The sequence below is a fragment of the Mangifera indica genome, chromosome 12 (assembly GCF_011075055.1).
Source record: "Mangifera indica cultivar Alphonso chromosome 12, CATAS_Mindica_2.1, whole genome shotgun sequence".
NCBI classification, from domain to species: Eukaryota; Viridiplantae; Streptophyta; class Magnoliopsida; order Sapindales; family Anacardiaceae; genus Mangifera; species Mangifera indica.
The window spans coordinates 13134229-13161942 of record NC_058148.1 but is presented as its reverse complement, the minus strand read 5'-3'; the positions used below and the strand labels follow the sequence as shown (position 1 = coordinate 13161942).

At 37.3% G+C, this 27714-nt stretch overlaps 3 protein-coding genes and 1 long non-coding RNA gene across 4 annotated transcripts; 3 read left to right on the top strand and 1 right to left on the bottom strand.

Moving 5' to 3' along the window:
* The first annotated feature begins 61 nt into the window (after positions 1-61).
* On the top strand, positions 62-1286 carry LOC123192764. Its single transcript, XM_044605411.1, has one exon. The coding sequence runs from the start codon at positions 195-197 to the stop codon at positions 1041-1043; it is 849 nt and encodes a 282-aa protein (XP_044461346.1). The 5' UTR covers positions 62-194; the 3' UTR covers positions 1044-1286.
* Positions 1287-3895: 2609 nt separating this feature from the next.
* LOC123193458 (external alternative NAD(P)H-ubiquinone oxidoreductase B2, mitochondrial-like) lies at positions 3896-8074 on the top strand. Its single transcript, XM_044606464.1, has 10 exons — positions 3896-4122; positions 4649-4925; positions 5104-5310; positions 5502-5752; positions 6022-6241; positions 6424-6528; positions 6754-7026; positions 7151-7272; positions 7395-7514; positions 7617-8074. The coding sequence occupies exons 1-10, from the start codon at positions 4034-4036 to the stop codon at positions 7702-7704; spliced, it is 1752 nt and encodes a 583-aa protein (XP_044462399.1). The 5' UTR covers positions 3896-4033; the 3' UTR covers positions 7705-8074.
* A 4674-nt stretch (positions 8075-12748) lies between these two features.
* On the top strand, positions 12749-26577 carry LOC123193068 (protein TRANSPORT INHIBITOR RESPONSE 1-like). The gene is made up of 4 exons (XM_044605854.1): positions 12749-13764; positions 22942-23434; positions 24466-25237; positions 25555-26577. Exons 1-3 carry the CDS (start codon positions 13265-13267, stop codon positions 25219-25221), a joined length of 1749 nt encoding a protein of 582 aa, XP_044461789.1. The 5' UTR covers positions 12749-13264; the 3' UTR covers positions 25222-25237; positions 25555-26577.
* LOC123193069 lies at positions 25657-26940 on the bottom strand. Its single transcript, XR_006496990.1, has 2 exons — positions 26025-26940; positions 25657-25924 (listed from the first exon to the last, which is right to left on the bottom strand). It is a non-coding gene; the product is annotated as an uncharacterized LOC123193069 (long non-coding RNA).
* Positions 26941-27714: the final 774 nt, after the last annotated feature.

Here is a 27714-nt window from a genome sequence, read left to right as displayed (position 1 = left end):
ATTTGATTCTAAACAATCTCACAGGGGTGAAAAGAAACTCTTTACTTCTCTTTCCTTTATAGAAGTCCCATCTCGTCCCTCGGTGTTCTCCCTTCACTTTCTTGACACTGTTTCTCAAATGGCTTTAACTTCTCATCTTCAAACTCTCTCTTCATCATCATCCTCCCTTTGATTCCAAATCTTCTCACTTTCTCATGGAAGGAAACGAAAACGAAACCGAAAACCCAATAAAAGAAAATTCAAAACTCAATTCCGCCATCGCCATGAACAACAATATTAACACATTTTCTGCAGATGAAACGCCGGCTCTCTTTTCAACCGTTCTCACTCTTTACGTTCTAATTCTCCTTTACTTCCCTCGCCTTTTCTTCAAACTCATTCTCTCTCCGGTTCCCATCCTCACTTTAACTCTTCTCCTCGCTCTCCTCCGGTTCGGTGCAACTCAAAAACAAGAACAAACCCAAACCCGAAGTAACTGCAATTCTGAAGCCGCTGATCGATTATTATCCGATTCTAATAATTCACATGATCCTCAAGATCACAAGTGGGCAAGCACCGAAGCGAGTAATATTAAACCGGACCATCGTTTCGAAGACTCGTTTGTTGAGTGGAACGTGAGGGCGCCTTTGGAAGTCATTTACGAAGCGTATGAAGAAGGTGAAGAAGAAGAAACAGAGGGAAATAATAATGATCCGACCCGGTTCGGAATTGAGAGGTACCCTTCTTTGTCTTTGTGCTACCCGGAGTCGGATTCTGATTGTTCTTCAACCGGTGATTATCCGGCGATCGGAGACTGGGGTTCGGCTGAATGTGTGAGCCTGAGGTGGGAAGACGAAGATAGAGAGGAGTTGATAGAAATAGCTCTTGATGGTGTTAATAGTAATGAGAATAACGATAGAAATGATAGTAATAAGAGGGAAATGGCAATGGAGTTGGATTTCATGGGGAATTTTCATGGCGAAGAAGAGAATAATTTAATTGAGATTGATATTTCAGGGGTTAAGCATGAAGAGGATGGAGATTTTCTGGGGAGAGGTAATTAAGGAGTTATTAATTTAAAAGGTGATTATGGTTAATTATACTTTAATTTTCCGGGAGATGATTTTGGGTTTTGAGTTTTTGAATGAATTTTTTAATGATGGGAGTTTGTTTACCGTTGTATTAAACCAATGTTCAAGGTGCAATTAGTCACATAATCCAAAGATTTAAATGTGGAGTCCATGGACTAATATACCCTTCTTCCCTTTTTCTTTTACAAGGATTACGTGGCAGCTCGTTTGTTTGTATCGAATCACCCCTATATTTTTATTAAGTACCTCACACCCCTAAATAAAACAAAATCATTACTAACGCTCCTTCAACTTCAATTCAAGCTAACTTTGACTTTCTCTGATAATTGTATAATTTTAATAAGTTTCTTGCTTTTAAATTATGTTAATTCATATTTTTTAATTATTGGTTTTATATTTAGAATTTGAAAATTCAATAGTGATGAGATTTTAAAAATGAAATAGGTAAAAACTAGCATGTTAAAGTAATAAATAAAAGTATAGGGGTGGATAGTGATATTCTCCCTGAAGGTTATGTAATGAAACATTAAAAAGGGAAAAGTTGTTAAGCCGCCAACATCAAGCAAAGGCAAGGCAAACCTAGTTATCTTCTTCATTTCATGACAGTCTTTTTCTCCAATAAATTGACCAGAAAATGCTGCCTTGCCTTTAATTACTTTTAATTACCTTATCTTCAAGAAAATAGTCTTTTCTGTTTTTTTTTTTTTTTTGGGTCTATTATTAATAATATGAAAATACAATAAGTTCTCTCTTAAGAAATTAATGGGAAATTCCAAACTCACAACTCAATGAAGAGTTAAAAGGACTTGTAGTTTTAAAATTTCGAGTTTCCTGTACATTACAGTTTGCACTAGTTTTCTTAACCCTGATACTTTCGTGACCATGCTGAAAAATGACCTTTTAGTTTCCTGTACATTGCACATGGCACCAGAGTTCTTCATTCAAAAATTAGTCTTTCATGGCCATGCCGAAAAATGACCTTTACCTCGTTAAAATCACATCTATAAAAGTTTACATTGAAAAGAGAACCCAGAAAAAGCAAGAGTCTGAAGAAAAGGTTCAAAGCTTATGTTTAAATTTCCAATCAGCTCTTAAAACCAGTCATCTTTTGATTTTATAGGATAATTGAATAAAGGGCAAACACTCGCTAAATTCCTTGTACTTGAATTGGGTATGCAGTGCATTTGTACCATGTGCTCTGTTATCTCCAGTTAAATTACCAAAAAATAATAGTGCGTTTCACTCATGCAATGTATTTGGTGTAAGGGTTGGTTTTATCCAGGATGAATCAAGCTTTCAATTGGCTCAAGCTCAAATCAAAGTTATAATATCTAAGTTAAATTGAGTTAAAATTGTCTAAATAGACGTATAATATCATTGGAAGTTATTGATGAGATGAATAATATCATTAGATGAATAAATATGTCAATTTCAAATAGAATTGGATTTGAATCGAATTTAAATTCGATTCGAATAAGTCTAAAATAAGTTAACCTTAAATAAGCTCGAGTCTATAACTTCAACAATTTCGAATTAGAGCTTTATAGTGTTTAGCTTATCGAATTCACTAGTTAAAAATTTTGATATAAAACGATATCATTTTAACTAATATGTATTAAAATGATGTTATTTTAATAACAAACTAGTTAAAAACTCAAACCAAACTCGAGCTTGAAACAAGCCAAGTTCAAGTTTATTTGAAACAAGTTCGAACTCGAACTCAGTTACATACAAATCGAGCTAAGCTTAAGTTTGGTTTGATTCGAATTCAACTCTAATATTAAGTGTAAATTTTGATATAGAATTTTAACTCAAAATTGATTCATTCGAATCGAGTTATAAATTCGGTTTGAGCCCCATCCTTAATTTGGAGTTTTGTGTTTGTTTTGCCCCTGCCCAATACTAAAGCAAACAAACCACCTAGTATGGACCCAATTCAACACAAGCATATATGGGCTTTCTACAATTGACCATTCACTTCATTGGACCTTGGCTTTAATAATTCACGGACCTAAAACTATGGACAAATGGCCCATTTTTATAATGATAATTTACGGACCTTAATTCTTTGTTTTATAATTTTTATAATGAGATTGCATTTAGAAAGATTTGAAGCATATATCTGTTTGCCTTTTTTCCCTTCTTTGAGGTAGATTATGCCTATGATATTAAGATTAATAAGAATTCAACATGGAGACATGTGCAAAATTGTTATAAAAATGGGTTTAACCAGGCTGTTCAGATTAAGAATCTCAACTCAGAAACAGAGTGGCAGGTTCATGCATGTTTCTAGAAATAAAGAGCGGCCCATCTTGAATTGACCGGGGGCGTTTGAATTCTCCATTACTTTTGGGCACTTGGCAAAATTTCAGCCTTTCTTTCCAGCTTGGCCTTCAAGGTCAAAAAGCATGTCATCAACCAACTAAAATTGCAACTTGCGCCACCTTATATAATATTCTTTTATCATTATATTAAAAAAAAACCATGTGACGTCAATTATAAGGTGTATTTTTAATCTAAAAATCGAAATATTTTGTCTGATTAATTCAGGGGCATTAGTGTCAACTTGAGAAACTAATGGGTATTGTTGAATACTCAAGACTTTTGACTGTCGGCTAATTTCCTCAGGTCATTTAAAACACGTAAAAGCAACACGTGCCGCCATTTCCTTGCCCGTGAAGTCAAGCAAGAAAGTCGGAGCCAATCGTGACAGCGTGTCGAGATTTACGCTCCCAACACCCAACACGTTTTCATTTCTCTTCCCACCAAGTTGGATTTATTATTTAATTTTATTTTTGCTTTTCTTCCTTTCTTGTCCTCCTCTGCTTCTGGTACTTCCTAGAGCGAGAAAGCACATCCCTCTCTCTCTCTCTCTCTCTCTTTTTTCTCAGTATCATTTTCATTTGATAGAAAAACGGAAATTCAGTCTCATCTTTTAGAATTTCGAATTTTCTGTGTTAGAAATGCCAAGTTTTACGTTCTACCAGCGGTTTTCTAGAGCTTTCCATGATTATCCTTCGCTTTCTAAGTTGATCATCATCACCACCGTCAGGTAAACTCTCTTTAATCCTTCTTTAATTTGTTCTTGATTGATTATTAAATTTTAGCTGTAGCTTATAACTTAGTATTTTTTATATGCGTGCTCTGCCGCTAAGTATCAGTCTATTTGCTTTCATTCATTTATCGTTTTATTTGTTTATTTGTGTTGTTGTATGATTGTACTGCAAATTTTAAGAAACATAGACACGATAGATTTGCTTGTTGATGTATTTGGAAAATTTTTCTTGCTCCTTGAAGCAGCTCAATTAATGATCCTCTGTTACAACGTTATAATACTTTGATTTCTTCATTTTTTATTTTATTGTTTTTCTGTTTTGTGATTTCAATTTATTTCATCCGTTACTCAGTGTGTTTGCGACGTTTGTTTTGAATAAACATAGAGGTCTGAAGGTTAAGATTCAAGAAATGGTTGATTGCTGGAGAATAAAACTAGTAGAAATAGCATTAAGTGTTTGAAAATTTAAATCTTACTAAATTTGGATGGTCCGTTTGCTTAGAGTTATTTAACGCTCTTGCAGTGGGGGTGGCCTTATTGCTTATTCTGAGGCAAATGGATCAAGTGATGCATACAAAGTTGCTCCTACTGAAACAGGAGTCAGGAAAAAGAAGGTGGTGGTCCTTGGAACTGGCTGGGCAGGAACTAGTTTCTTGAAGTGTCTCAATAGTCCCTCTTACGATGTTCAAGTGATATCGCCTCGTAATTACTTTGCATTCACGCCGTTGCTGCCAAGTGTTACATGTGGTACTGTGGAAGCTCGCAGCATTGTGGAACCAATTCGTAATATAGTCAAGAAGGTAATCAGCAGAGCACATAACAGTGACACATCACTAACAGTTAAAAGAAGCTTCGTGTATGCTTATTATATTTCGATTCGATATTATAACAGTGATATTTTCATTCATTGTTGATTATTATCAATTTTTTAATGTCCCTGTAACAGTATTCCTTTTTTTTTTCCCTCTCTCTGAGCAGAAAAATATTGACGTCTCTTTCCGGGAAGCTGAATGTTACAAGATTGATACACAAAATAAGAAAGTTTATTGTCGATCTAATCAGAACAACAGCTTGAATGGAAGTAAAGAATTTGCTGTGGAGTATGACTACCTTGTAATAGCGATGGGAGCTCGTCCTAATACATTCAATACCCCAGGTGTAGAGGAGAATTGTCATTTCTTGAAGGTAGATTTCGTAGCCAATCATACTTGTTCATGTTTGGCTATATCCTTACTACCTATTATTTTCCCAGATTTATGAAACATGCTTCCTCTCATTGAGATCGAGAGCCAAGTCGTGCACATGTCTGAACTTCTTGTTTCTTGTTGCTATTTTATTTTATTTTTTCCTGAAAGAGATGATATTTTGTCGTCTAGGAAGTTGAAGATGCTCAGAGGATCCGCAGGACTGTTATAGATGCCTTTGAGAAAGCAAGCCTTCCTGATCTAGGTGATGAGGAGAGAAAGAGAATTCTTCATTTTGTGGTAGTTGGTGGTGGACCTACCGGGGTTGAGTTTGCTGCTGAGCTTCATGATTTTGTTAATGAGGATTTAGTGAAGCTATACCCAATGGTAAAAGAATCAGTTAAAATAACCCTTCTAGAGGCGGCAGATCATATTCTTAACATGTAAGGATGTGAACTTCTAAATCCTTCCTGTCATCGAAGTTTTGTTTGTTTATATGCATTCGTATTCAGTTGTTTTATAACATGAAACTATAAATCATGTCCACTGATTCATAGTCTCTGTGTATCACAAATGTGTATATGCGAGATGTAAGTGTAAAGCTCAATTAGTTTTTCCCTTTTCTTTTTGGTTGGAATTAAAGGTCAATAATTTTTTATCTCTTGAGTTTCGTTCGAGTTTGCTAATGACTGTAGGAATTCTTGTTTTGCAGGTTTGACAAAAGAGTCACTGCTTTTGCTGAAGATAAGTTCCAAAGAGATGGAATTGATGTGAAACTGGGATCCATGGTTGTTAAAGTAACTGATAAAGAAATTTCTACTAAAGCAAGAAGAAATGGGGAAACTACTTCTATGCCATATGGAATGGTTGTTTGGTCGACAGGCATTGGAACTCGTCCTATAATAAAGGATTTTATGACGCAAATTGGTCAGGTGTGTTAATTCAAGAGTCATCAACTTACTATGAGTTGGCATTAGTTGCTCACTGCTTTACTGTCTTAAATTATATCTTGCAATTTTGATTTGAGTTCGACAATGAAGCAATGTCATAGTAGTAAGTAATTTAGTATTCATTACACTGGCTGACCGAACAATTTACTATCCTGTGAACACAGGCAAATAGGCGTGCTTTGGCCACTGATGAATGGCTGAGAGTTGAGGGATGTGATAACATTTACGCACTTGGTGATTGTGCAACAATTAACCAGCGCAGAGTCATGGTATTTCACCTTTTAATATCCATCTCATTTCACTAAGTGCATATATAAAATTTTATGATTTTCTTTCTAGATATAATTTCTCCCACTAAATTTTGCTGAACCTTTTTTATCGTGTCTCAGAGGAACCTAGAACTCCAATTACAATGGTTGCTATGCAAATAAAACTAAGGAATTTGATTGTTTGACCTGATGATGAACTAACTGTCGAGTATAAATTCCTTTCAGGAAGATATCGCAGCAATATTTAGCAAGGCTGATAAGGACAACTCTGGAACGCTTACAGTCAAAGAATTCCAAGAAGTCCTTCAGGATATATGTGAAAGATACCCTCAAGTGGAGCTTTACTTGAAGAACAAAAAGATGGGCGATATAGAGGATTTGTTGAAGGAGGCCAAAGAGGATGCTGCTAAAGAAGCCATTGAGCTGAATATAGAAGAATTTAAAAAGGCTCTTTCTGAAGTGGATACTCAGATGAAAAATCTCCCAGCAACAGCGCAGGTTTTACCTTGATTCAACTACAACAGCTTGATCTAATGACATCCGCAAGACATGCCTCTCTGAATATTCATCTAGCCTTTCTTTTACATGTCTACTTAACATTTATCTTTTGCCTCATGTTCAGGTTGCAGCTCAACAAGGTGCCTATCTTGCCAAGTGTTTTAACCGAATGGAAGAGTGTGAAAAAAATCCAGAAGGACCTCTCAGGTTCAGGGAATCAGGCCGCCATCGGTTTCAACCATTCAGGTTAGATTTGACTCTTCCCTTCCTACTTTTATACTTCTCAATTAATCCTCTCCTGAATCTGACATTAGATTGCAAATTGAAAAACGTTCTTCTTATGAGGTTTGTGGTGACGATGTAACCAGGTATAGACATTTGGGACAATTTGCTCCATTGGGAGGGGAACAAACTGCAGCTCAACTTCCAGGGGATTGGGTCTCTATAGGCCATAGTACCCAGTGGCTTTGGTATTCAATATATGCAAGGTGAGCCTCTAAATGACACTGCACCTTACACAAAACAACTTAAGAATTCAATTTAGAAGATGTTTAAGGCTTTTGTTTTTTTTCAATTCTATCAAAATTCAGTAAGCTTGTGAGCTGGCGCACGCGGTCATTGGTGATCACCGACTGGATGAGGCGATTTGTCTTTGGAAGAGATTCAAGTGGCATCTAAGGCAGCCACAACTACTCTTATGTTCTGATTGGCAGAGTCAAAGCACATTTTGTCGACCAAACTTTCTATTTGGTAACAGAAAATCTTTTTGAATTGCTATATAATAATTCACACGTCAGCCCCCTTGGTAGTTCTGTAATTTACCAGAAACTTGTCAGGGTTAATTTTTTTTATTTTTTAATTTTTAGTTGAGGTGTCACCATAATTTTGATAATGTGGGTTCCCCACATTTTTACATATGAATAAAGTTACCCCAAAGGGCAAAAAATTCCCACTAAATTATTTCTATTTCAACCAAACAGTCCGAGTTGCATCACAAACTCAGAAGAAAAGAAAAGATGTTTGGATGCTCCGGCAACTTTTGGCTTAATATCTGTACTCTCCAGTCTTCATTATTCCTTTGTCTCTCTTTTGCTCCTTTTTGCTGATTTAGGGGAAGTCTGTATGATTTCTTTTGTCTACATGATTTGGGCTTTGAAGATGTGATTTGATTTGGGCCTTTTGCTTTAAAGTTTGATATTTTCAAATTTAAATATATAAGTTATTATCTAATTAAATAATTTTAAATTAAAAATAAAATATTATTTAATTATGTGATAATATAAATATAAATACATACATATTTATATATCTAAAACAAATATTTATAATATTACTCTATCAGCAATTATGTGATATGAAGTATAAACCTACTATGGATTTACTGGATTATTCAATTCTAATATTCCATACATGTTAATTATTGCATTATTTCCCAAAAAAGAAAAATTGCAACAATACAGAAGTTGCAGTATTCGTTATTTGGGATTTGGTTCAATCCTCATCTAATCAAAACATATACGCAAAACCCATACATCATTACCTAATAATTACCATCTTAATCTACGATAATCCACTTCCACGGGGTCTAAACATGAGAGATTTATTTGATCAAACAAGATGGGCCCATTTTGTCTTGAAGCTCTGCTGCCACGTGTAATCACCCCACAACAAATACAAAAGTGCTCGTATTGTAAATTGAAATGAAGAATAATTAGGGCTTAGTCGACAAGGCGCACAAATCAGACAATGACTCATTAGACAATGAATAAAAAAGGTGTAGTTGGTTGAACATGGGGTTCTTAATATTTGGGGGACAGAAGGGTAAACGTCTATTTCATTTAAACAGGTTACCCATTAACCTTATTTTATTAGTGAAATTTTTAGCTCCGATTAAGCCTTTTTTGTTTTTTTCTCTGTTTTACTCAAAATATTTTAGAAGAAGGGTAAGCGGGGTAGTGGCTAAGAAATGCATAGAAGTTGAGCGAGTGGGGTAAGTGGTTATGGTGTCCACATGCTTACGAAAATGTCTTTTGGCCTATAGTTGAATTGCCATGCGCCGCCCATGCCCCCGTATTGATTAACTTGAAAAGGGGACAACATTTTGAAGGAAATGAGGATGGAGACGAAGGTCTCTCTATCAACCCTAATTATAACATATAATATAAAATGACTATTTGTGTTTAATTCTGTCGCTTATTTACGTTTGAGCCAATTTTTATATGAATTAAAATGGTTCAATTTAATAATATAGTAAACTTAATTCCAACCACCCAAATATCTCATTCTGACAAACTTTAGTTTTCTTCTTATGTGTACATAATGAGCATTTTTTATATTTTAAAATAGAAAACAATTAATGTCCATTGAATATAATTACTTATAAGTATGATTAGGCTTGCTAATTACAATGACATCTTGAGGGTTTATTGAATATAACCAACTAACTTCTGTGGCTCTGTTAAACCCTAAAATAAATATTAATAGTAATTAGTAAAAATATGAATTATTTATATTTTTGTTTAATTTATATTTTAAATATGTTATTTCAAATTTTTAAATCTAAAACATATTAAACACATATTTTTATTGTTTTTTATGTTTTCCGTTTTTTATCAATTTTGTAAGTACAAAAATGTCTCTTTCATTTTTAATTAATTGTCATAATGCTAAAATTATATAAAATAAAGAATCAAATTTTTTGTTATCTAAATCTCTAATATTTCTTAATAATTTTTTATAATAACCGAATCTTGATTATATATTGTATTATATTAGGTTTAATAATTAATTAAATACTTTATATTTAAATTGTTACTTGAAAATATATTAAAAATGTTAAAATTATATTTGATATAGTCATATTTTTAAAAATATATTATTGATGATGTGTCATGTTAAACTTGTATATATGCATTCCGTATCCGAATTTTATGATTGTTTTATTATAAATGTATTTTTCATCATTTAACGTCTTATACCCATATAATTTTTTGTATTTTTTTTTTTATTCACGTATGTCCTATCTAGGATATTAATCTAAACATCTATATATAAAGATCAATATAAATTTTAAATTATGTTAATGAGATGTTCATGGTTGGTTAATAAATGGTATATAGTGTTATTACATATTTTAGAATATTGAAATAATACCAAATTTAATTATAAATATCTAAATCCCATTATATCTTTATCATATAATTTGCATATACTAAACCTTATATTTTGAAGAATAAACTTGAATTATAAAAGATGATTAATTTCTATATTGCCGAATTTATGCTTGCTTGATTCATCAAATTTAATTGAACAAAAAACACATCATCCCCAGCTTCCTTGGGAAGGCTTTGTCAAAAGGAAAAAGTGTAAAAAGACTATGCCGAACTATTTTGTTTATATAAATAAATATATATATATATATATATTTATACATATTATTATATGATTAAATTTTTTTAATTTTTATTTAAAATTAACAATAATAAGATAAAAGGGCATTTAAGCCATTTTACATATAAGCTCATGGGCATCATTGTCATACCATTCAACTTTTTTAAAAGAAAGAAAGCTCAGCCTTCCACGATGAGTTGTTGGAGACTGCCATCACATCGTGCCTTTCTATTTCTACCCATTTTCTCTTTTCGCCAATCATAATCAACTCTCTAGGCCCAAATTCATCTATTCAAAATCACTAATCAAACAAGGCTTAGTTTCCCAATTTATTACAAAAATACCTAGCACGAAAATTAATCACGCAAATCGATGTGTCAGAACTGACAAAAGCTGAGGCCCTCACGTGCCTTCCTTTTACTCTTTGAACGCTTTATCAGTGAAATATACGGTCTCTCAGGGGGTCTGGTGCGCAGACGCAGTGGCATCATTGCAAATAATTGCAAACAGGCACCCAATCTTAAAACTCACCTTTGTACCACCGGTTCATAGTATATAACGGGATGAATGGAAAGACAAAAGGCTCGCACTTATATCAAAATAACGAAAGAACCATTGTGTTTTTCAACGGTTCCTGCCATGAACCAAGGGTAATAAGGTAAAAAAGAGCGGTGTTGGTTCCGATGAAAAGTGATTGATCAGAAAATTCATTAATGGTGTCATGTATTTGAAGATCCATCCATTTAAAATAAATTAATAGAAACGCACAGTTTTTTACTCGAGAGTGAAAACGATCGGGATTTGCGTGGGAAAATGATTTCTCAGGAAAATTTCAGTGAGATCCAAGCAAGTATGTAATGTCTGTTTAGTTCGCTGACAAAATTTCAGGCTTTATTCCATTTCTTCGGTAGTTGTATTTGTATGCCTGGAAGTTTATGGAGACGAATGAGATTTTGATGGGGAATTTAATTTTATTATTGGCGAAGACGACGACGAGGACGAAGGTGGTGAAATCTGGCTCTGCTCTGAGAAAATTCCGATGGTATGTGAGAACAAAAGAAGGGATATTTCATTGAATTATCAAGATTTGACTGGTTTTTTTTTGGAAGGATAAGCTCTAATTTGTGTCTGATCAGTTGAAATTATAAGCTTTCCCTTAAACTTAAGGGGTACGATAAGTTTTTGTTTTAATTATAAAAAAGGCCAAAGAATTTGAACCTAGTTATATATTGTGCGTGGAGAAATATATCGGATAAAAAGTATGATGAGTGAAATTTATATTATACAAGATTATTTGATTTATGTTAAAGTCTAATATATTACATTTATATATTAGTCACATCTTTCAAATGAAATCATTATAGATTATTATGCCTACTGACTATTCAGTTTGATGTGTTATCATTTGATATCAAGTTACACTAATAGACCCACCCACCATTTTGGTTTTTGGCTTTAATACAATATATAAATATATTGAGTTTATAAATATAAAGATTAATATTTGTATTATATAAAATTTAATAATGTATATAAAATACTAATTTACTACACTTATATATCATTTATATTATTTTTATTTGATGTGAAACTTTTTAGTCTCCAATACTCTTCCTCAAGTGTAATTATTATAAGTTGTTCAACTTGTCATATGGGTGAGTGAGTTGTCAATTGGTTAACACAAATAAATTGATTTTGTGTAATATAAATTTTGATTTTTACATTTATAAGTACAATAATGATTTACCTAACAGTTAATAATGGTTACATTTAAAAGAGATTATTAAAGACTAAAAAGTTTTATATCAAATAAAATCAATCTAAATAAATAGTATATAAATGTAATAAACTAAACTTTAATATAAATTAATTAGTTTTGTATAATATAAATTTTAATCTTTATACTTATAGACACAATATATTTTTCCTAACAATACTAACTTTAAGTAAATAATTTAATTAAAATTAAGCTTTATTTTATTATCAATTTATTATGTAGAATTAAATATATAATCAATATTTTAAATATATGTGTTTTTTTCCAAAATTCTTGGGTGTATTTTATTTCATTTTTTCTATTTTTGATGAATAAAATAAAATATTAGATTGCCCATCTTGCCTTTCTACCGTATTCTTCATCGTCTGCTCATTATTATTATTTTTATAAAAAAGAAGAAAAAATGGGAATGATCTATATAACAAATTGTGGAAGTGATGATGTGGAGGTTGTACGGCTCATCCCCGTTCATGACGGATTAAAAATAAAATACAAAAACATAATGCGCACTACGCACCCTTTTGGTTTTGTCCTCATTCGCCGGTGCGGAGGGTTGTGCGCAGTGCGCACCCTGGCACATGTTAGGTAGATGTGTTGTGCTACGACCTTCTCGGCCTTTTTCACTCCATGTCTGTGTCAGCTGGAGCTAAGGTGGACTGAACTCGGACAATAATTTTAATAATTATTATTTTAATCATATAATTATAATCATGATTTATTTATTCATTTTTTCATCACTGCTTTTGCTATAATTCGCAAGGTCTTCTGTTGCCGTCTTGCTTGGCTCTGCAACTTTTTATTTTATGAACGAAACAGCTTTGTTTTAGAGATTCCTTCAATGGTAGATCCGACCTTTCAGTAGCTTCAATCTACCATTGTCTCGTTTTCTCTTCGTATTTTTCTCTTTTTATATTTCACCCATGTGGTTGTTTCGCTTCGTTCGTTGAAAATCTTCCATCTTTGCCACAGTGATGAAGTGCTTTTGATGGTTAATGATGAATTTTTCGTAAATTGATTACTAGTTAGTTATTGTGTTTAGGGAGTTTTTGAAAATTTTCAGTTATTGAGATAATGATAATGGAGTCAAAGAGAAAAAAGAATTCTCCTAGCTCGCCCGAGTCAACTCAGTTCCCAGACGAAGTACTCGAGCCAGTGCTCGCTCTCTTAACGTCACACAAAGATCGAAGTTCAGTCTCTCTGGTCTGTAAAGACTGGTACAACGCGGAACGGTTGTCCAGGACTCATGTGTTTATTGGTAACTGTTACTCTGTTTCGCCGGAGATTTTGACTCGCCGGTTCCCCAACATTCGCAGCGTCACTTTGAAAGGGAAGCCGAGATTCTCCGATTTCAATTTGGTTCCGCAAAACTGGGGAGCTGATATTCACGCGTGGCTCGTGGCGTTTGCTAATAAATATCGGTCTCTTGAGGAACTAAGGTTGAAAAGAATGACCATTAGTGATGAGAGCTTGGAGTACTTGGCCGCCAATTTCCAGAATTTTAAAGTGCTTTCTCTTTTGAGTTGTGATGGGTTCAGCACTGATGGTCTTGCTGCAATTGCTACACATTGCAAGTAAGTTTGGAAATTATATTAGATTTTATTTTCATTTAATTTTAGTTGGATTGTATTCGAATAGTTATAGATCTCGGCAGTGTTTTTGTTTATTAAAAGAAGTTGATTTAGTGGAACATATTACTCTCAATGAGTTCTTTTTTAGTTTGATGAAGCTAAATGAGCTATAATGGAGCATTTGGTTGAGAAATAAATACGTTAGCTTTATTGTTGTTATTATTTAAGAGAAGCGAAGAGTTACTTGCGCTTCTTTTCTGTGTTTTTCTTCTGTTTTTTTAGATGTGACATTTGACCTTTACTTAGCATTCAATTGGAGGTATATTCCACGCAAAAATATCCTCTATTTATTGCAAGTTAAATTTATAAACAGATAGACCACTTGTTGCTTATAAATGTTTTTAGAAAGGAGAAATTTCATTAGAAGAATAATTTATTCATTTGATGAGATGAAATGAAGGCATACGTGAGTTTATCTTTTCATCTATTTCTGTTGCTACTATTGGATTCATATGATGAAGGTCTTCTTTCAGATTGAACTGTAGCATCTTCTTGGGGAGTGGCTTGCATTTATCCTGTTAAATGAGTTTTGCTATGATGTAACTAGCAATTTGAATGCAATGGATTTGCAAATTTAATGGGTAGCTTTTATTTGTGATTTTATGTATGTGGACAATCTGTTATCTGCTTTTAATAGATCTTAAATCATGTTTTTACTACTTTATTGTAATTTTGGTAGAGCTGAATTTGAGCTGAGTTTGTTCGAGCTTGAACTCTATTTAAACATACCCGAAATGAACTTGACTCAGACTTGAAATCGAGTTTTAAGAGTGTTTAGCTTGTAAATTAACTAAAACGGCATCATTTTGATCAATACAAATCAAAACGACATCGTTTTAATATCGAGCCTAGCTTGAATACCCTTGAGGTGACTCGGGAAGCTCTAACTTGAGCTTGGCTCCATCCAAAACAAGCCAAGCTCAAGGGCTCGAATCTAGTCCTAAATTTTGATTTCTTTAAACAGTTGTAAGTGACTCAAGGAACAGTGTCAGCCTGAAATGGTGTATAGTATTCATCAGCATTTCAAATTCAGTGTCTTTTTTTTATCAATTGAGTGACATGTATTTGGGCATGGTTTTAAAGGAAATTATTGGTTTCTTGAGTAGAAAGTTTGCTTGATTTTCTTTCTATTACTTGTAAAACAGGACTCTAGTGGTTATAGAAGTAGCACTTCTCTACTTATTTTTTCCTTTGATTTTCATCCCTTTTGATGTAACACATGACCTTTTAATAAGCACTTACATCTGTGATGTCATTCTTCTTGCAATTGTATCCATTTTCATTGGGTGAAAGAATATTCATCCTTATCTCCCTTGGTGGTTTACTGTAACATATCTCCCTGGTTTTTTGTTTTATTTAATTATCTGATTCTCTAGATGTCACTACAGTGGGTTCATATATTTCCCCATCTGAAAGGAAACTTTTTTCCATAATATGTTTTTATTGTGTACAGTAGTCTTAGTGTGAAGGTAGGTTATAGTGCTGCAACTGTTGTGAACTTTGGATTGTTACTGGTAATGGTAACTTTTATTCCATGTTATATCATTGTTATATCTATTAGAATAATTTATGTGATTCCTGGAATAATGCTATGTGTACCTACTTTTAATACATAATTTATATACATAGATGATGCGTTATCATGTGATTGGGGGTTGTTTTATCTTTAATTCAAAATCACCTAATTACATGATGACATATTATCTGTGTACACAAATTATGTACCAAAAATGGGTACACATAGTTTTATTGGTGATTCCTGATTGGTTTTATGTCCATGATTTTAATAATAATTAGGGGTAAGTTGTGTGTATAATATGTGGCCAACTGACTCATTGACAGTGTTGCATTCTTAAGATAAGTGAGTCTCTTTCTGGGCATATATTTCTATTGGAGAATGTTGGGAACCTAATTACAAGGGTTTATCACCGCAGGCCCAAGGGAGCTAATACAGAAGACAGCCCAGGGAGTATGGATTTTGGCCCAGCTGAGAGCAAAAGGGAAGAGGGCAGTCTGGACAAAGCACCCAAGCAGCTGGAATTAATTGAAGTTCACTTTCCAGAATTCAGAGAGCAGCCTGCAGGGGTGGGGACCATAGACAGTTAGGAGGCGGCACATAAAAGGGGAGAAAGCAGGGAAGAGCAGGAGAGGATTATGATGTTATTTTGAGCTGTTGAGCAGAAGTGGAGAGGGCTGGCTCTCAGAACCCAGCATTCCTGGAATTTATTTTCATTTTGCTGTTGCTGTATTTTGCTGTTGCTGTTATATTGTGGCTGCTGTTAGTGTTTGATTTCAGTTACTGTTTTAGTTGGTGGATTTGTGGAGAACTTTGTATTTGTGTTGATGAACATTATGATGAAGCTTGAGCAAGTAATGTAATTTACTGTCATCATGAACATGTAATGAAACAGAAGCTTTATTGAATAGAAATTATCCCAGTACAATCAATTTACTTGCAAATGAAATTGTCAACATAGTACAATTAATTTCTTTTCCTTTCCTTGGTGGTGGATGAAAGATTGAGAGATTGTTGTGTTGAGTTATTGTTGGAGTAAATTCTGGCACATTGAGACTGCAGGAGGAGGCTGTTCTGGAAATCTTGCTGGAGGAGCTGCTGTGGAGCTGCTGGAACCTTCAGAAAACTGGAAAACTTGGCCATCCTTCCAGGTCTGTAACAACTTGGTATCAGAGCGACGAACCGGGTAATGGTAACGACAAGAATGGAAGGGAGAGTTGAGGAGTTAGAAAAGTATTACAAAGACTTGGCAGAGAAGGTGGCGACAATGGATGAGAAGTTAGGGTATTCGGAAACTCAGTCAACCTCTCGGCTTGACAAAATAGACGAAAATCTGTACGAAATACGGCAGTTACTATCAAAAAGCATGAGGGGGAAAGAAACTGAAGCAGGGCCGACCCCTGCCGTTAACCGTTCACAAGCACCATCCCCACCGGATTCGCGCGCCGTTGTGGAAGAAAACTTTGAACAGGCCATTCCTCCACCGCCACCTCTATTTCCTGGAGCTGGAGTGGCCTACGGAGAGGCTTCCAGAAATAACTACAGGCCACCCTATGGCCATGCGGATCATTGTAATCGACGAGAATACCACCACCGCAGGATGGAACTCCCTATGTTTAACGGAGAAAACCCGTGGGGCTGGATAGCCAAAGCCGAACGGTACTTCCAGATGAACGGTATGGATGAAAGAGAACGTCTACCGGCGGTAATACTCTGTTTTGAAGGCGAGGCTTTGAGCTGGCTGCAGTTCCGGGAGCTTTGGCAGCCATTTAGAAGCTGGAGGGAATTGAAGGAAGAGTTGCTCCTTCGCTTCGGGTCGACGCAAAATCGCACGCCATATGAGCAACTCATCCTTCATCGACAGACAGGGACGGTGGCGGAGTATCGTGCGCGTTTTGAACAGCTGGTCGCCATGCTGCCTACGGTGTCTCTCGAGTGGCTAAGAGGCGCTTTCATGGCAGGTTTGAAGCCCCGAATCCAGGCGGAGCTGCGACTTCTAGCACCGGCAGACCTCCGTTCTCTGATGCAAATGGCGGCGGACGTTGAGCAACGAGACTGGGCAGTGAATGAAACAGGATGGCTTACGGGTGAAGGAGACGCAAACTGCATCCAAACGGGTCGACTTAACGCTGGACACCCACCAGATTACTTTGGACACCCACCAAGTTACTCTGGACACCCACACAAGCCCAAACCCCAAAGCCCGCTTTGCTTTTCACACCCCACCAATGCTTGGCCTGGTCCAGGCGCACCCATATCCGGCCCACCCCGTCTCCCACCAGATTCATCTCCTATTCATAGCCCACATCCAGCCCAGTCCACCTCCGCGCCCACTCAAGGAAACCCAACCCAACCCAATTACCCTAACCCAACCCAATATCAAACCCAAACCCAAGCCCACAGCCAAACCCAAACCCATCCCCAAACCCAAACCAACTCCTCCCACCCGACCCAAGCCCAAACCCAAACCCAAATTTTTCCACTAAACCATATTCAGCCGACGCCATCCACGACTGCTTCCTCCACTGTCGCACATTCAGCGACGACCGCACCTCCCAACACCTACCCACCATCAACGCCCTCCAGTTCGCACCAACCGACCACGTCAACGCCGCCGTTGACCACCAATGCCTACACCATTCCAAACCGACGTCCACCTTTTTCTCCCTCCGCCCCACGACGGTTGTCACAGCCAGAGATTCAAGCACGAATCGCGCAAGGACTCTGTTTCAAGTGTGGCGATAGATACAGTTCCACTCACCAGTGCCGGTTCAGACAGCTTCGACTCATGCTCTGTGAAGATGACGATGCCGATTCGGACCCAGTATCTGTTGAAATCACGGAAGACCAACATCCCAAAATGCAAGTGCTCGAGCTCTCCAGACACTCCGTGGCAGGTATTAATTCTCCCAAGTCGATGAAGATGCTGGGGAAAATTTCCGAAAAGGTTGTTGTAGTCTTGGTCGATTCTGGAGCCACTCATAGTTTTCTCTCTCAGCTCCTCGTTACTGAACTTAATCTTCCAGTTCATCAGAAAGAATTTTCAGTCACTGTCGGCAATGGGCATAGCATCAAGGGTGGAGGACTTTGCAAACAGGTTCCCTTGCACTTGCCTTCTATTCACTTCCTTCAAGATTTTCATGTTTTTCCGCTCGGTAATGTGGATGTAATTCTTGGGGTGGATTGGCTGTCGACACTGGGAATCGTCCACAGTGATTGGCAGTCCCTTACGATGTGGTTTGAGTGGCATGGCCAGCCAGTGTTTCTCCAGGGGGATCCATCGCTGACTACCAAGGAAACTTCCCTTCGTGGGTTCTATAAAAATTGCAAAAACAGCAGCCATGCCTACTGGGTGGAACTTTCTTTTACTGCTGCTGAGGAGGACTGCACAGTGCAGCCAGAAATTTCGGATCTGTTGCAACGTTTCCAGCACCTGTTTGAAGAGCCTTCCGGTCTTCCGCCTCGACGGACTCATGATCACGCTATACGGCTAGTGGAGGGCGCCATTCCTCCCAACATTCGCCCTTACCGCTATCCGCATCATCAGAAAAATGAAGTGGAAAGGCAGATCCAGGACATGCTCCAAGCAGGCATTATTCGTCCCAGTATCAGCCCATTTTCCAGCCCGGTACTGCTGGTTCAGAAAAAGGATGGCGGCTGGCGTTTTTGTGTCGATTATCGGGCCCTCAACAAGCTCACGGTTCCAGATAAGTTTCCTATTCCCGCTATTGATGAATTGTTAGATGAATTATCTGGCGCCACCATCTTTAGTAAATTAGATTTGAAGTCTGGATATCATCAGATTAGGATTGTTGACAATGATATTGAGAAAACAGCTTTTCGGACCCATAATGGACATTACGAGTTCTTAGTAATGCCCTTTGGTTTGTCCAATGCACCGGCCACTTTCCAAGCCTTAATGAATACGGTTTTTCGTGACCATTTACGTCGTTTCATATTGGTATTCTTTGATGATATATTGATTTATAGTCGAGACCTTGCAGACCACCTTGAGCACTTGGATACAGTATTGACTTTGCTTTCAGAACACCACTTGGTCTTAAATAGGAAAAAATGCTCTTTTGCCGTGACACAGCTTGAATATTTGGGCCACATTATTTCAGCCTCCGGGGTAGCTGCAGATCCTAAAAAAATCCAATGTATGGTTGATTGGCCACTTCCCAGGGACATTACTGAGCTTCGTGGATTTCTGGGTCTCACAGGGTACTATCGTCGATTCGTTCGCAATTATGGGCGAATCGCCGCACCCCTCACTCAACTCTTGAAGAAAAATTCCTTTATATGGTCCGAAGACGCTACACATGCCTTTGACACTCTTAAAAAGACTATGACTTCGGTTCCAGTATTAGCCATGCCCGATTTTACCCAATCATTTATTGTCGAGACAGATGCATCGGCTACAGGGATTGGGGCAGTTCTTATGCAAGGTGGCCGGCCAATTTCCTTCATGAGTCAGGGTTTATCACCAAGGAGTCAAGCAAAATCAATCTATGAGAGAGAGTTAATGGCCATAGTCTTGGCTTTACAGAAATGGCGGCATTATTTATTGGGTAAGCACTTCATAGTCCGGACCGATCAGAAGAGCCTCAAATATTTACTAGAGCAGACAATTGTGAGTGGTGATCAACAACGTTGGGTAATGAAATTGTTGGGGTTCGATTTTGAGATACAATATCGATCCGGGGTGGAGAACAAAGCTGCAGATGCCCTTTCCAGATTACCTACTTGCACTAGTCTATCAGTTCTCACTACTAGTTCATGGGTTGAGGGTGACATTATGGCAGAGGAGGTTCGTTCTGACCACCATTATCGAGGCATCATTCAGGATTTACTTCGGGACCCGACTAGCCATGCCAATTTTGTGTTGAAACATGGGATCCTTTTTTATAAAGGTAGATTGGTGCTTGTTCCCCATTCCACTGTTCTTCCTGCTATTTTGTCTGAGTTTCATGCTTCTCCATTTGGTGGTCATTCGGGTTTTTTTCGCACTTATAAGCGGATCACCGCGGTATTCTTTTGGATTGGGATGAAAAAGTCTATTAAGGACTTCGTGGCTAGTTGTGAAGTTTGTCAAAGGAGTAAATATCAAGCTATGAGCCCAGCGGGATTGTTGCAACCCTTGCCAATCCCCGAAAAAGTTTGGGACGACATCACTATGGATTTTATTGGAGGCTTACCCCGAACAAGTCAAGGCGACACTATACTTGTCATAGTTGACCGATTGACCAAGTATTCTCATTTTTTATTGCTATTGCATCCGTATACTGCAAAAGATGTGGCTGAATTGTTTGGAAGGGAAATTGTACGCCTTCATGGTTACCCTCGCTCCATCGTCTCCGATCGAGACCGTCTTTTCATGAGTCACTTTTGGACCGAGTTATTTCGTGTTATGGGGACGGTTTTGAAGTTTAGTACCGCTTATCATCCCCAAACCGACGGTCAAACGGAGGTCCTTAACCGTAGCCTTGAGACTTATCTACGTTGTTTTTGTGTTCAACGGCCACGAAGTTGGACCAAATGGCTTCCTTGGGCGGAATATTGGTATAATACTTCCTTCCATAGTTCCATTGGTATGCCCCCTTTTAAAGCTTTGTATGGGCGTGACCCTCCTACATTGCTAAGGTGGGGTTCCATGGCCTCCAAAATTGATGACGTGGGTGTGTTGCTACAACAACGGGATGCTATTTTGAATGAGCTTAAAGACCACCTACATCGTGCCCAAGAACGCATGAAGCGACAAGCCGACTTAAAAAGGAGAGAAGTTCAATTTGAGGTGGGTGATAAGGTCTTTCTCAAGCTACAACCTTATCGTTTTAAGAACTTGGCTAGACGACCCAATGAGAAGCTAAGTCCTCGGTTTTATGGGCCTTATGACATTCTTGAGAAGGTTGGAGCGGTTGCATATCGTTTGCTCCTACCACCGGGTACCAAGATTCACCCCGTTTTCCATGTCTCTCAGCTCAAGAAGATGGTAGGGACTGAAATTCAATCCCAACCTTTGCCCACCTGCCTCACGGATGATTTAGAGCTCAAATTGCACCCGGAGGCCTTGTTGGAGACTCGTTATGCTAAGGATGGCAGCCTGCAAGTTCTCCTCAAATGGCAGCACCTACCCCCATGTGAAAACTCTTGGGAGGACTATATCGAAGTCAAGGAGCAGTTTCCTTCTTTTCACCTTGAGGACAAGGTGAGACTTTTAGGGGGGGGTATTGTTGGGAACCTAATTACAAGGGTTTATCACCGCAGGCCCAAGGGAGCTAATACAGAAGACAGCCCAGGGAGTATGGATTTTGGCCCAGCTGAGAGCAAAAGGGAAGAGGGCAGTCTGGACAAAGCACCCAAGCAGCTGGAATTAATTGAAGTTCACTTTCCAGAATTCAGAGAGCAGCCTGCAGGGGTGGGGACCATAGACAGTTAGGAGGCGGCACATAAAAGGGGAGAAAGCAGGGAAGAGCAGGAGAGGATTATGATGTTATTTTGAGCTGTTGAGCAGAAGTGGAGAGGGCTGGCTCTCAGAACCCAGCATTCCTGGAATTTATTTTCATTTTGCTGTTGCTGTATTTTGCTGTTGCTGTTATATTGTGGCTGCTGTTAGTGTTTGATTTCAGTTACTGTTTTAGTTGGTGGATTTGTGGAGAACTTTGTATTTGTGTTGATGAACATTATGATGAAGCTTGAGCAAGTAATGTAATTTACTGTCATCATGAACATGTAATGAAACAGAAGCTTTATTGAATAGAAATTATCCCAGTACAATCAATTTACTTGCAAATGAAATTGTCAACATAGTACAATTAATTTCTTTTCCTTTCCTTGGTGGTGGATGAAAGATTGAGAGATTGTTGTGTTGAGTTATTGTTGGAGTAAATTCTGGCACATTGAGACTGCAGGAGGAGGCTGTTCTGGAAATCTTGCTGGAGGAGCTGCTGTGGAGCTGCTGGAACCTTCAGAAAACTGGAAAACTTGGCCATCCTTCCAGGTCTGTAACAATATCCATATGATATATAAGACTGGTCTGGCTACCAATATCCAGCCATTAAATAATAGAGAATCCATCATAAAAAATCAGAAATCCCTTAAATTAATTGCCTTGGGCAATTAAATTATCAACTTGTAGGATCTTGTGGTGTGAAGTGTAAAGTTTATAGTCTGATTCTGCTATGTGCTTATTTACCCAAGACTTTTGACTCAAATTATGTTCTAACACATCAGGTTCTTATATTTGATCTTCATCACTTTAGCATACAAGTATTGTTAAATGTACTCTTAGTTATACGCACAATCAATTTATCATAGCCTGATCCTCTCCTGTGGAACTTGGAGCGAGTCAAAGACTCCAAAATAATTTCAGCATGGTGAAATTATAGAAAATTGCTTGGTAGTTTCAATGAAGCTTTCTCAAATTTTCTTTGTTTCTTTTCACTTTTAATTTCACTTCTGTTTACAGGCGTCCAGATTCTTGGTTCTTTATTTTTTTCTGTATATTTAGAATACAGAGATTGTCTCTTTGATGTTCAACCATTTGCTTCACATACTAGTTTTTGCATGCGGTTTCAAACTTCTAAATTCTACTTTGGTTTCAGGAATTTGACTGAGCTTGACATCCAGGAGAATGGTGTCGAAGAGAGAAGTGGAAATTGGTTGAGTTGCTTCCCTGAAAGCTTTACATCATTGGAAGTACTGAACTTTGCCAACATGAGTGTTGAAGTTAATTTTGATGCACTTGAGAGACTTGTCAGTAGGTGCAAATCATTAAAGGTGTTGAAGGTTAACAGAAGTATTTCTTTGGAACAATTACAAAGGCTACTTGCTTGTGCTCCTCAGCTCGTGGAACTCGGTACCGGTTCCTTTTCGCAAGAGCTCACCATCAGGCAGTATGCAGAGGTAGAAAGTGCATTTAACAATTGCAAGAATATACACACTCTTTCTGGTTTATGGGAAGCTACTTCTTTACATCTTCCCGTTCTATCCCCTGCCTGTGCAAATTTGACATTCTTGAATTTGAGCTACGCTGCTTTGCAAAGTGCTGAACTCACCAAGCTGCTTGTGCACTGTCCACATCTTCAGCGCCTATGGGTAAGAATTCATTATTTTTTGTGGAAGAGTTTTATTATTAATTTCTGAACCACAGCCAGCTTCCTGTATTATGTTGGACTGTAGAAGTGGTAGGAGAAGTTCGTCTTGATGGTAGTGCTTTCTTAATGTTTAACCCATGCTACTGTTGTACAGATGTTTACTTATTGGTATTAGCTGTGCTTCTACCTTGGATTTTTAATTTGCAGCTCTTAACCAATTAATGGTGTGTCAAGTTCTTTAACCATAATATTATGGTATTTACTGATGGGGATCGTCATTGTCGCAACTAGTAGGTCTATCTGGCACTGGTTTCCTAAGTGTTTTTATCAAAACTGATGGAGGACATGTAAGCATGGATGCTGAGTTATTTTAGTCCTTTATTCTGTTTATCTTAGGTTTGATTTGTCAAGGTTGTTTTGGACTTCAGGATTTTAGTTTTTAGGGTTTCTCTTGGTTTTTTGTGCAAAGAAGGCAGATTAAGATGGTGATGTGTCTGAGGAACGAATTTAGGGTTTGGTTCAGGACCTTAGGTGTTGATGAAAATTTGGAAAGAACAGAGAGATAGAAGGGAAGAAACTATTCAGAGATTGTAGGAATACATACTAATCAATCATCAATGTCTTTTTTCCAAATGAATATGAAGGCCTATTTGTAGTATCCAAATTCTAATACTAATCTAAAGGGGAAACATGCTCCTAATTAGAATTAAATAGAAGTCCAAAGCAACCTAGAGGAATACAATTCCAAGATAAATATATTGCAAGATTATAATCACTGTATCCATGCTTGTGTGTCGTCCATAAAAAAACATTGGCTTCATATTAACATTAAATAATGGCACTTGATTGATGTTAGCACATCCACCACTGACATCTTCATAGTGATCTCACCAGTAATTTTGCTCAAAGAACTGGAAAATTTCCTGAAAAGCTGCTATGACTTTCAACAATGACGTGTCATGCATGAACTGTACAGTTTTAGTGACTTAAAAGTTTTCAAAATCCAATCTCAAATTGATTTTTTTCATACAGGTCCTGGACACAGTGGAAGACAAAGGGCTGGAGGCTGTTGGTTCCTATTGTCCATTGCTTGAGGAACTTCGTGTTTTCCCTGCTGATCCCTTTGATGAGGAAATTATCCGTGGGGTAACTGAAGAAGGGTTTGTTGCTGTGTCTTTTGGCTGTCGGAGACTCCACTATGTCCTTTACTTCTGCAGGCAAATGACTAATGCTGCTGTAGCAACCATTGTACAGAACTGCCCTGATTTTACTCATTTCCGTCTTTGCATAATGAATCCAAGACAACCAGATTATCTGACAAATGAACCCATGGATGAGGCTTTTGGTGCTGTAGTGAAGACTTGCACTAAACTCCGAAGGCTTTCAGTTTCAGGTCTCTTAACTGACTTGACATTTGAGTACATTGGGAAGTATGCCAAAAATTTGGAAACCCTTTCAGTAGCCTTTGCTGGCAGTAGTGACTGGGGGATGCAGTGTGTACTTGGAGGTTGTCCAAAGCTGAAAAAACTAGAGATAAGGGATTGCCCATTTGGGAATGTGGCACTGCTCTCAGGTTTGGAGAAGTATGAATCCATGAGATCGCTTTGGATGTCAGCTTGCAATGTGACAATTAATGGTTGTAGGCTATTGGCGAGGAAGATGCCTCGGTTGAATGTGGAGGTGATGAAGGAAGATGGAAGTGACGACAGTCAAGCTGATAAAGTTTATGTTTATCGAACTGTTGCCGGGCCAAGACGGGATGCGCCTCTGTCTGTACTCACTCTCTGATGCTTAAAGCTAATTGGTAATCTTTCTCTCTCTCCCTCTCTCTCACACACACACACACGTGTTAACAGAGGCCCACAACCTTCTAAGATCTTAACTAGATATTTCAGTAGGCCTTCTGCTGATGAAAGCCTGCACCTTGATGGTTGAGACAAAATTGTCCGTTGTCGTCCATTAAACCTTATTTTTGTATATTTACTGTGGCTAGTATGCTCTGTAATAGTTTATTATTTTGAAATATTTTGATAGAAATTCATGTCAATATGATTCCACTTGCTTTGTATATTTGTGTTTTATATTATGCCCATCACTGATTTGGAATTTTTTTACTTCCAGGGTTTTGCAGAGTTCAAGTTTCCCTGCTTCAAGAACCCAGTCTAAATTTTATAAAACTGAAATGATATGTGTGATTGGAAAAGAGGAAAAATAGTTTTGGCAAGACATGAAATTTGTTCTTCAACTACAGTTTCTTTTCTCATTACAACCCAGGAAGAATGGGAAAGCCTAAAAGATACAAGAAAGAACACACATGTTCATGGTCTCCATGATTGGAAACAAGTTTGCTTCTTCTGCTTGATTTACCATACCCCTGAAGAACATTATTGCAAGACTGCCAACGCCAAAGTAGATGAAGCAGCCATGGCAGTGTCACAAATTAATCAAAATCTATGCTTTGACATAGAGGTCCATATGTCTTATCAAAATCCTGCATTGATCAGAAACACCATGACATAACAAGATGTTAAATTCGGCCGCTCACAGGATCTGAGACCCAGTATTATCAATATACTGCTGTAGAAGGTTACCTTCTTTATGAATTGAGCTATTTCAGAAGACTCTGTAACATCGAAGAGATCAAGAGCCTTAGCGGCTAAATGAATTGCATCTTGCTGTATTGTTTGAAGCATCTTAGTCTCATCGACTATGGGATTTGCCTTCTAACATGGTGGCAGAGAAAATACTACGGTGGGAAAAAGCTATATAACTAAGGCGAGAAGGAGAAAGATATGGGGATTGAAGGGATGTGGAGGAAGTTTGTAAAGGGTGCGTTCTGATGGCTCTGTTGTGTGTGGCCTGAATCCAGGAGGTGTCGACCATCTAGTGCAATGGATGAAGCTGAGGACATGGAAGCATCAGGGGATCCATAATATTGGAGGTGGCCGGTTGGAACTGGATCATCTTTGATGAACGGCTGGATGGGATGCCTGATGTTGAGGGGATAAAATGATAATGGTTCCACATTATCTTGGAGATGGGTTTAATGTTTGTGATTGTGTTGAGACTAGTATTATGCCACGAATTTTCCTGGTGGATGTTTTAAGGTTGATAAAATTGTCTTTTGCTTGCGCTTTTGGCTTCCTTTTGTGCTTTTTTTTTTTCAAAAAAAAAAAAAATGATTTGAAAGGCATAGGTTTCTTGCACTGATTGGAATTTGGAGTCGAGGGGGTATGTATTATTGCAGCTCCAAATTGACTAAAATTTGAACGATTCTTTAGGCTTTCCACCTCCCTTCATGCGCCAAAGTGACAAATTGATTTGCTTTCATGTTTTGCAAAGATTCACAACGGCATTTTTTTTCTTATAATATTATGCTGAGACTGAAGATCGATAAGCTTTCTGGTTTATCCATTGACCTAAGTCTCAAGAATGTGTATGTTGTTGATCTTTAGATTTGAATTGTAAGAAAAGGAGAAGTTCGGAGTAATAGGTAAGCAAAAATGAAATCAACCAAGGAAAATGCCCAGAATTTAATCATTAACAATATGTATCTTGATTTATAAGCTATGAGAAACCTTTTCTAAAAATGCTATTTGACGGTTTTAAATCAAAATATATGCTAAATGAAACTATGAATGGGAAATTTGACCACAAATTAAGTCACTTGGTTTGTGATTTGAAGCCCACAAGCATAGTTAATTCGGCCGGTGTGATTCTCCTCATGTCGTTCTCATTTATGTGTATCAGTAATTTGCTGGAGTAAAATTACCAAAAACCCTTACTTTTTTAACCCAAATGCAAAGGGGTTTTTTTTCATCCCTGACATAAAATAAATTTACGCCTCACACACCCATAGGAAAACATTAGTGAGGGCTTCAATGGTGACTGCCCCCAATAAGGTAAAAGTAGTCCCGTGTGGCTTCAAAAGGTTATATAGGTCCTGGCCCGTTTGTACTTTTTGAGTTCCTTCTAAGATTTCACCTCACAAAGCAACCATTTTTCACCCTTTCATCCTTATCTTAACATTTTCCATTAATTGATTTCTCATTATTTTGGTTCAAGCACCTTCCTCTTGTTGTTCTTCTCAGTGGGCCAGAAACCTTGACCAGTCAGCTCATGTCATTTCTTTTCCACCAGTCAAAAATCTTTACCATTCCCTCTTTTTCAAGTTTTAGATAGGATAGATATCTACCATGCAATGGGGGAATTGATGCTTTCTTTGATTTGATTTTTTATATAGTTATAAATCAAGTTTATGATTTATAATTAATTTAAAAA

Bases quoted from the DNA above. Each gene is read 5' to 3' on its own strand.
- LOC123192764 (XM_044605411.1), top strand. From the start codon at position 195: ATGGAAGGAAACGAAAACGAAACCGAAAACCCAATAAAAGAAAATTCA.
- LOC123193458 (XM_044606464.1), top strand. From the start codon at position 4,034: ATGCCAAGTTTTACGTTCTACCAGCGGTTTTCTAGAGCTTTCCATGAT. The intron at 4,123-4,648 runs GTAAACTCTCTT...ACGCTCTTGCAG, and splicing joins ATCATCATCACCACCGTCAG to TGGGGGTGGCCTTATTGCTT. The intron at 6,529-6,753 runs GTATTTCACCTT...AATTCCTTTCAG, and splicing joins TTAACCAGCGCAGAGTCATG to GAAGATATCGCAGCAATATT.
- LOC123193068 (XM_044605854.1), top strand. From the start codon at position 13,265: ATGATAATGGAGTCAAAGAGAAAAAAGAATTCTCCTAGCTCGCCCGAG. The intron at 13,765-22,941 runs GTAAGTTTGGAA...CTTTGGTTTCAG, and splicing joins GCAATTGCTACACATTGCAA to GAATTTGACTGAGCTTGACA. The intron at 23,435-24,465 runs GTAAGAATTCAT...TTTTTCATACAG, and splicing joins CACATCTTCAGCGCCTATGG to GTCCTGGACACAGTGGAAGA.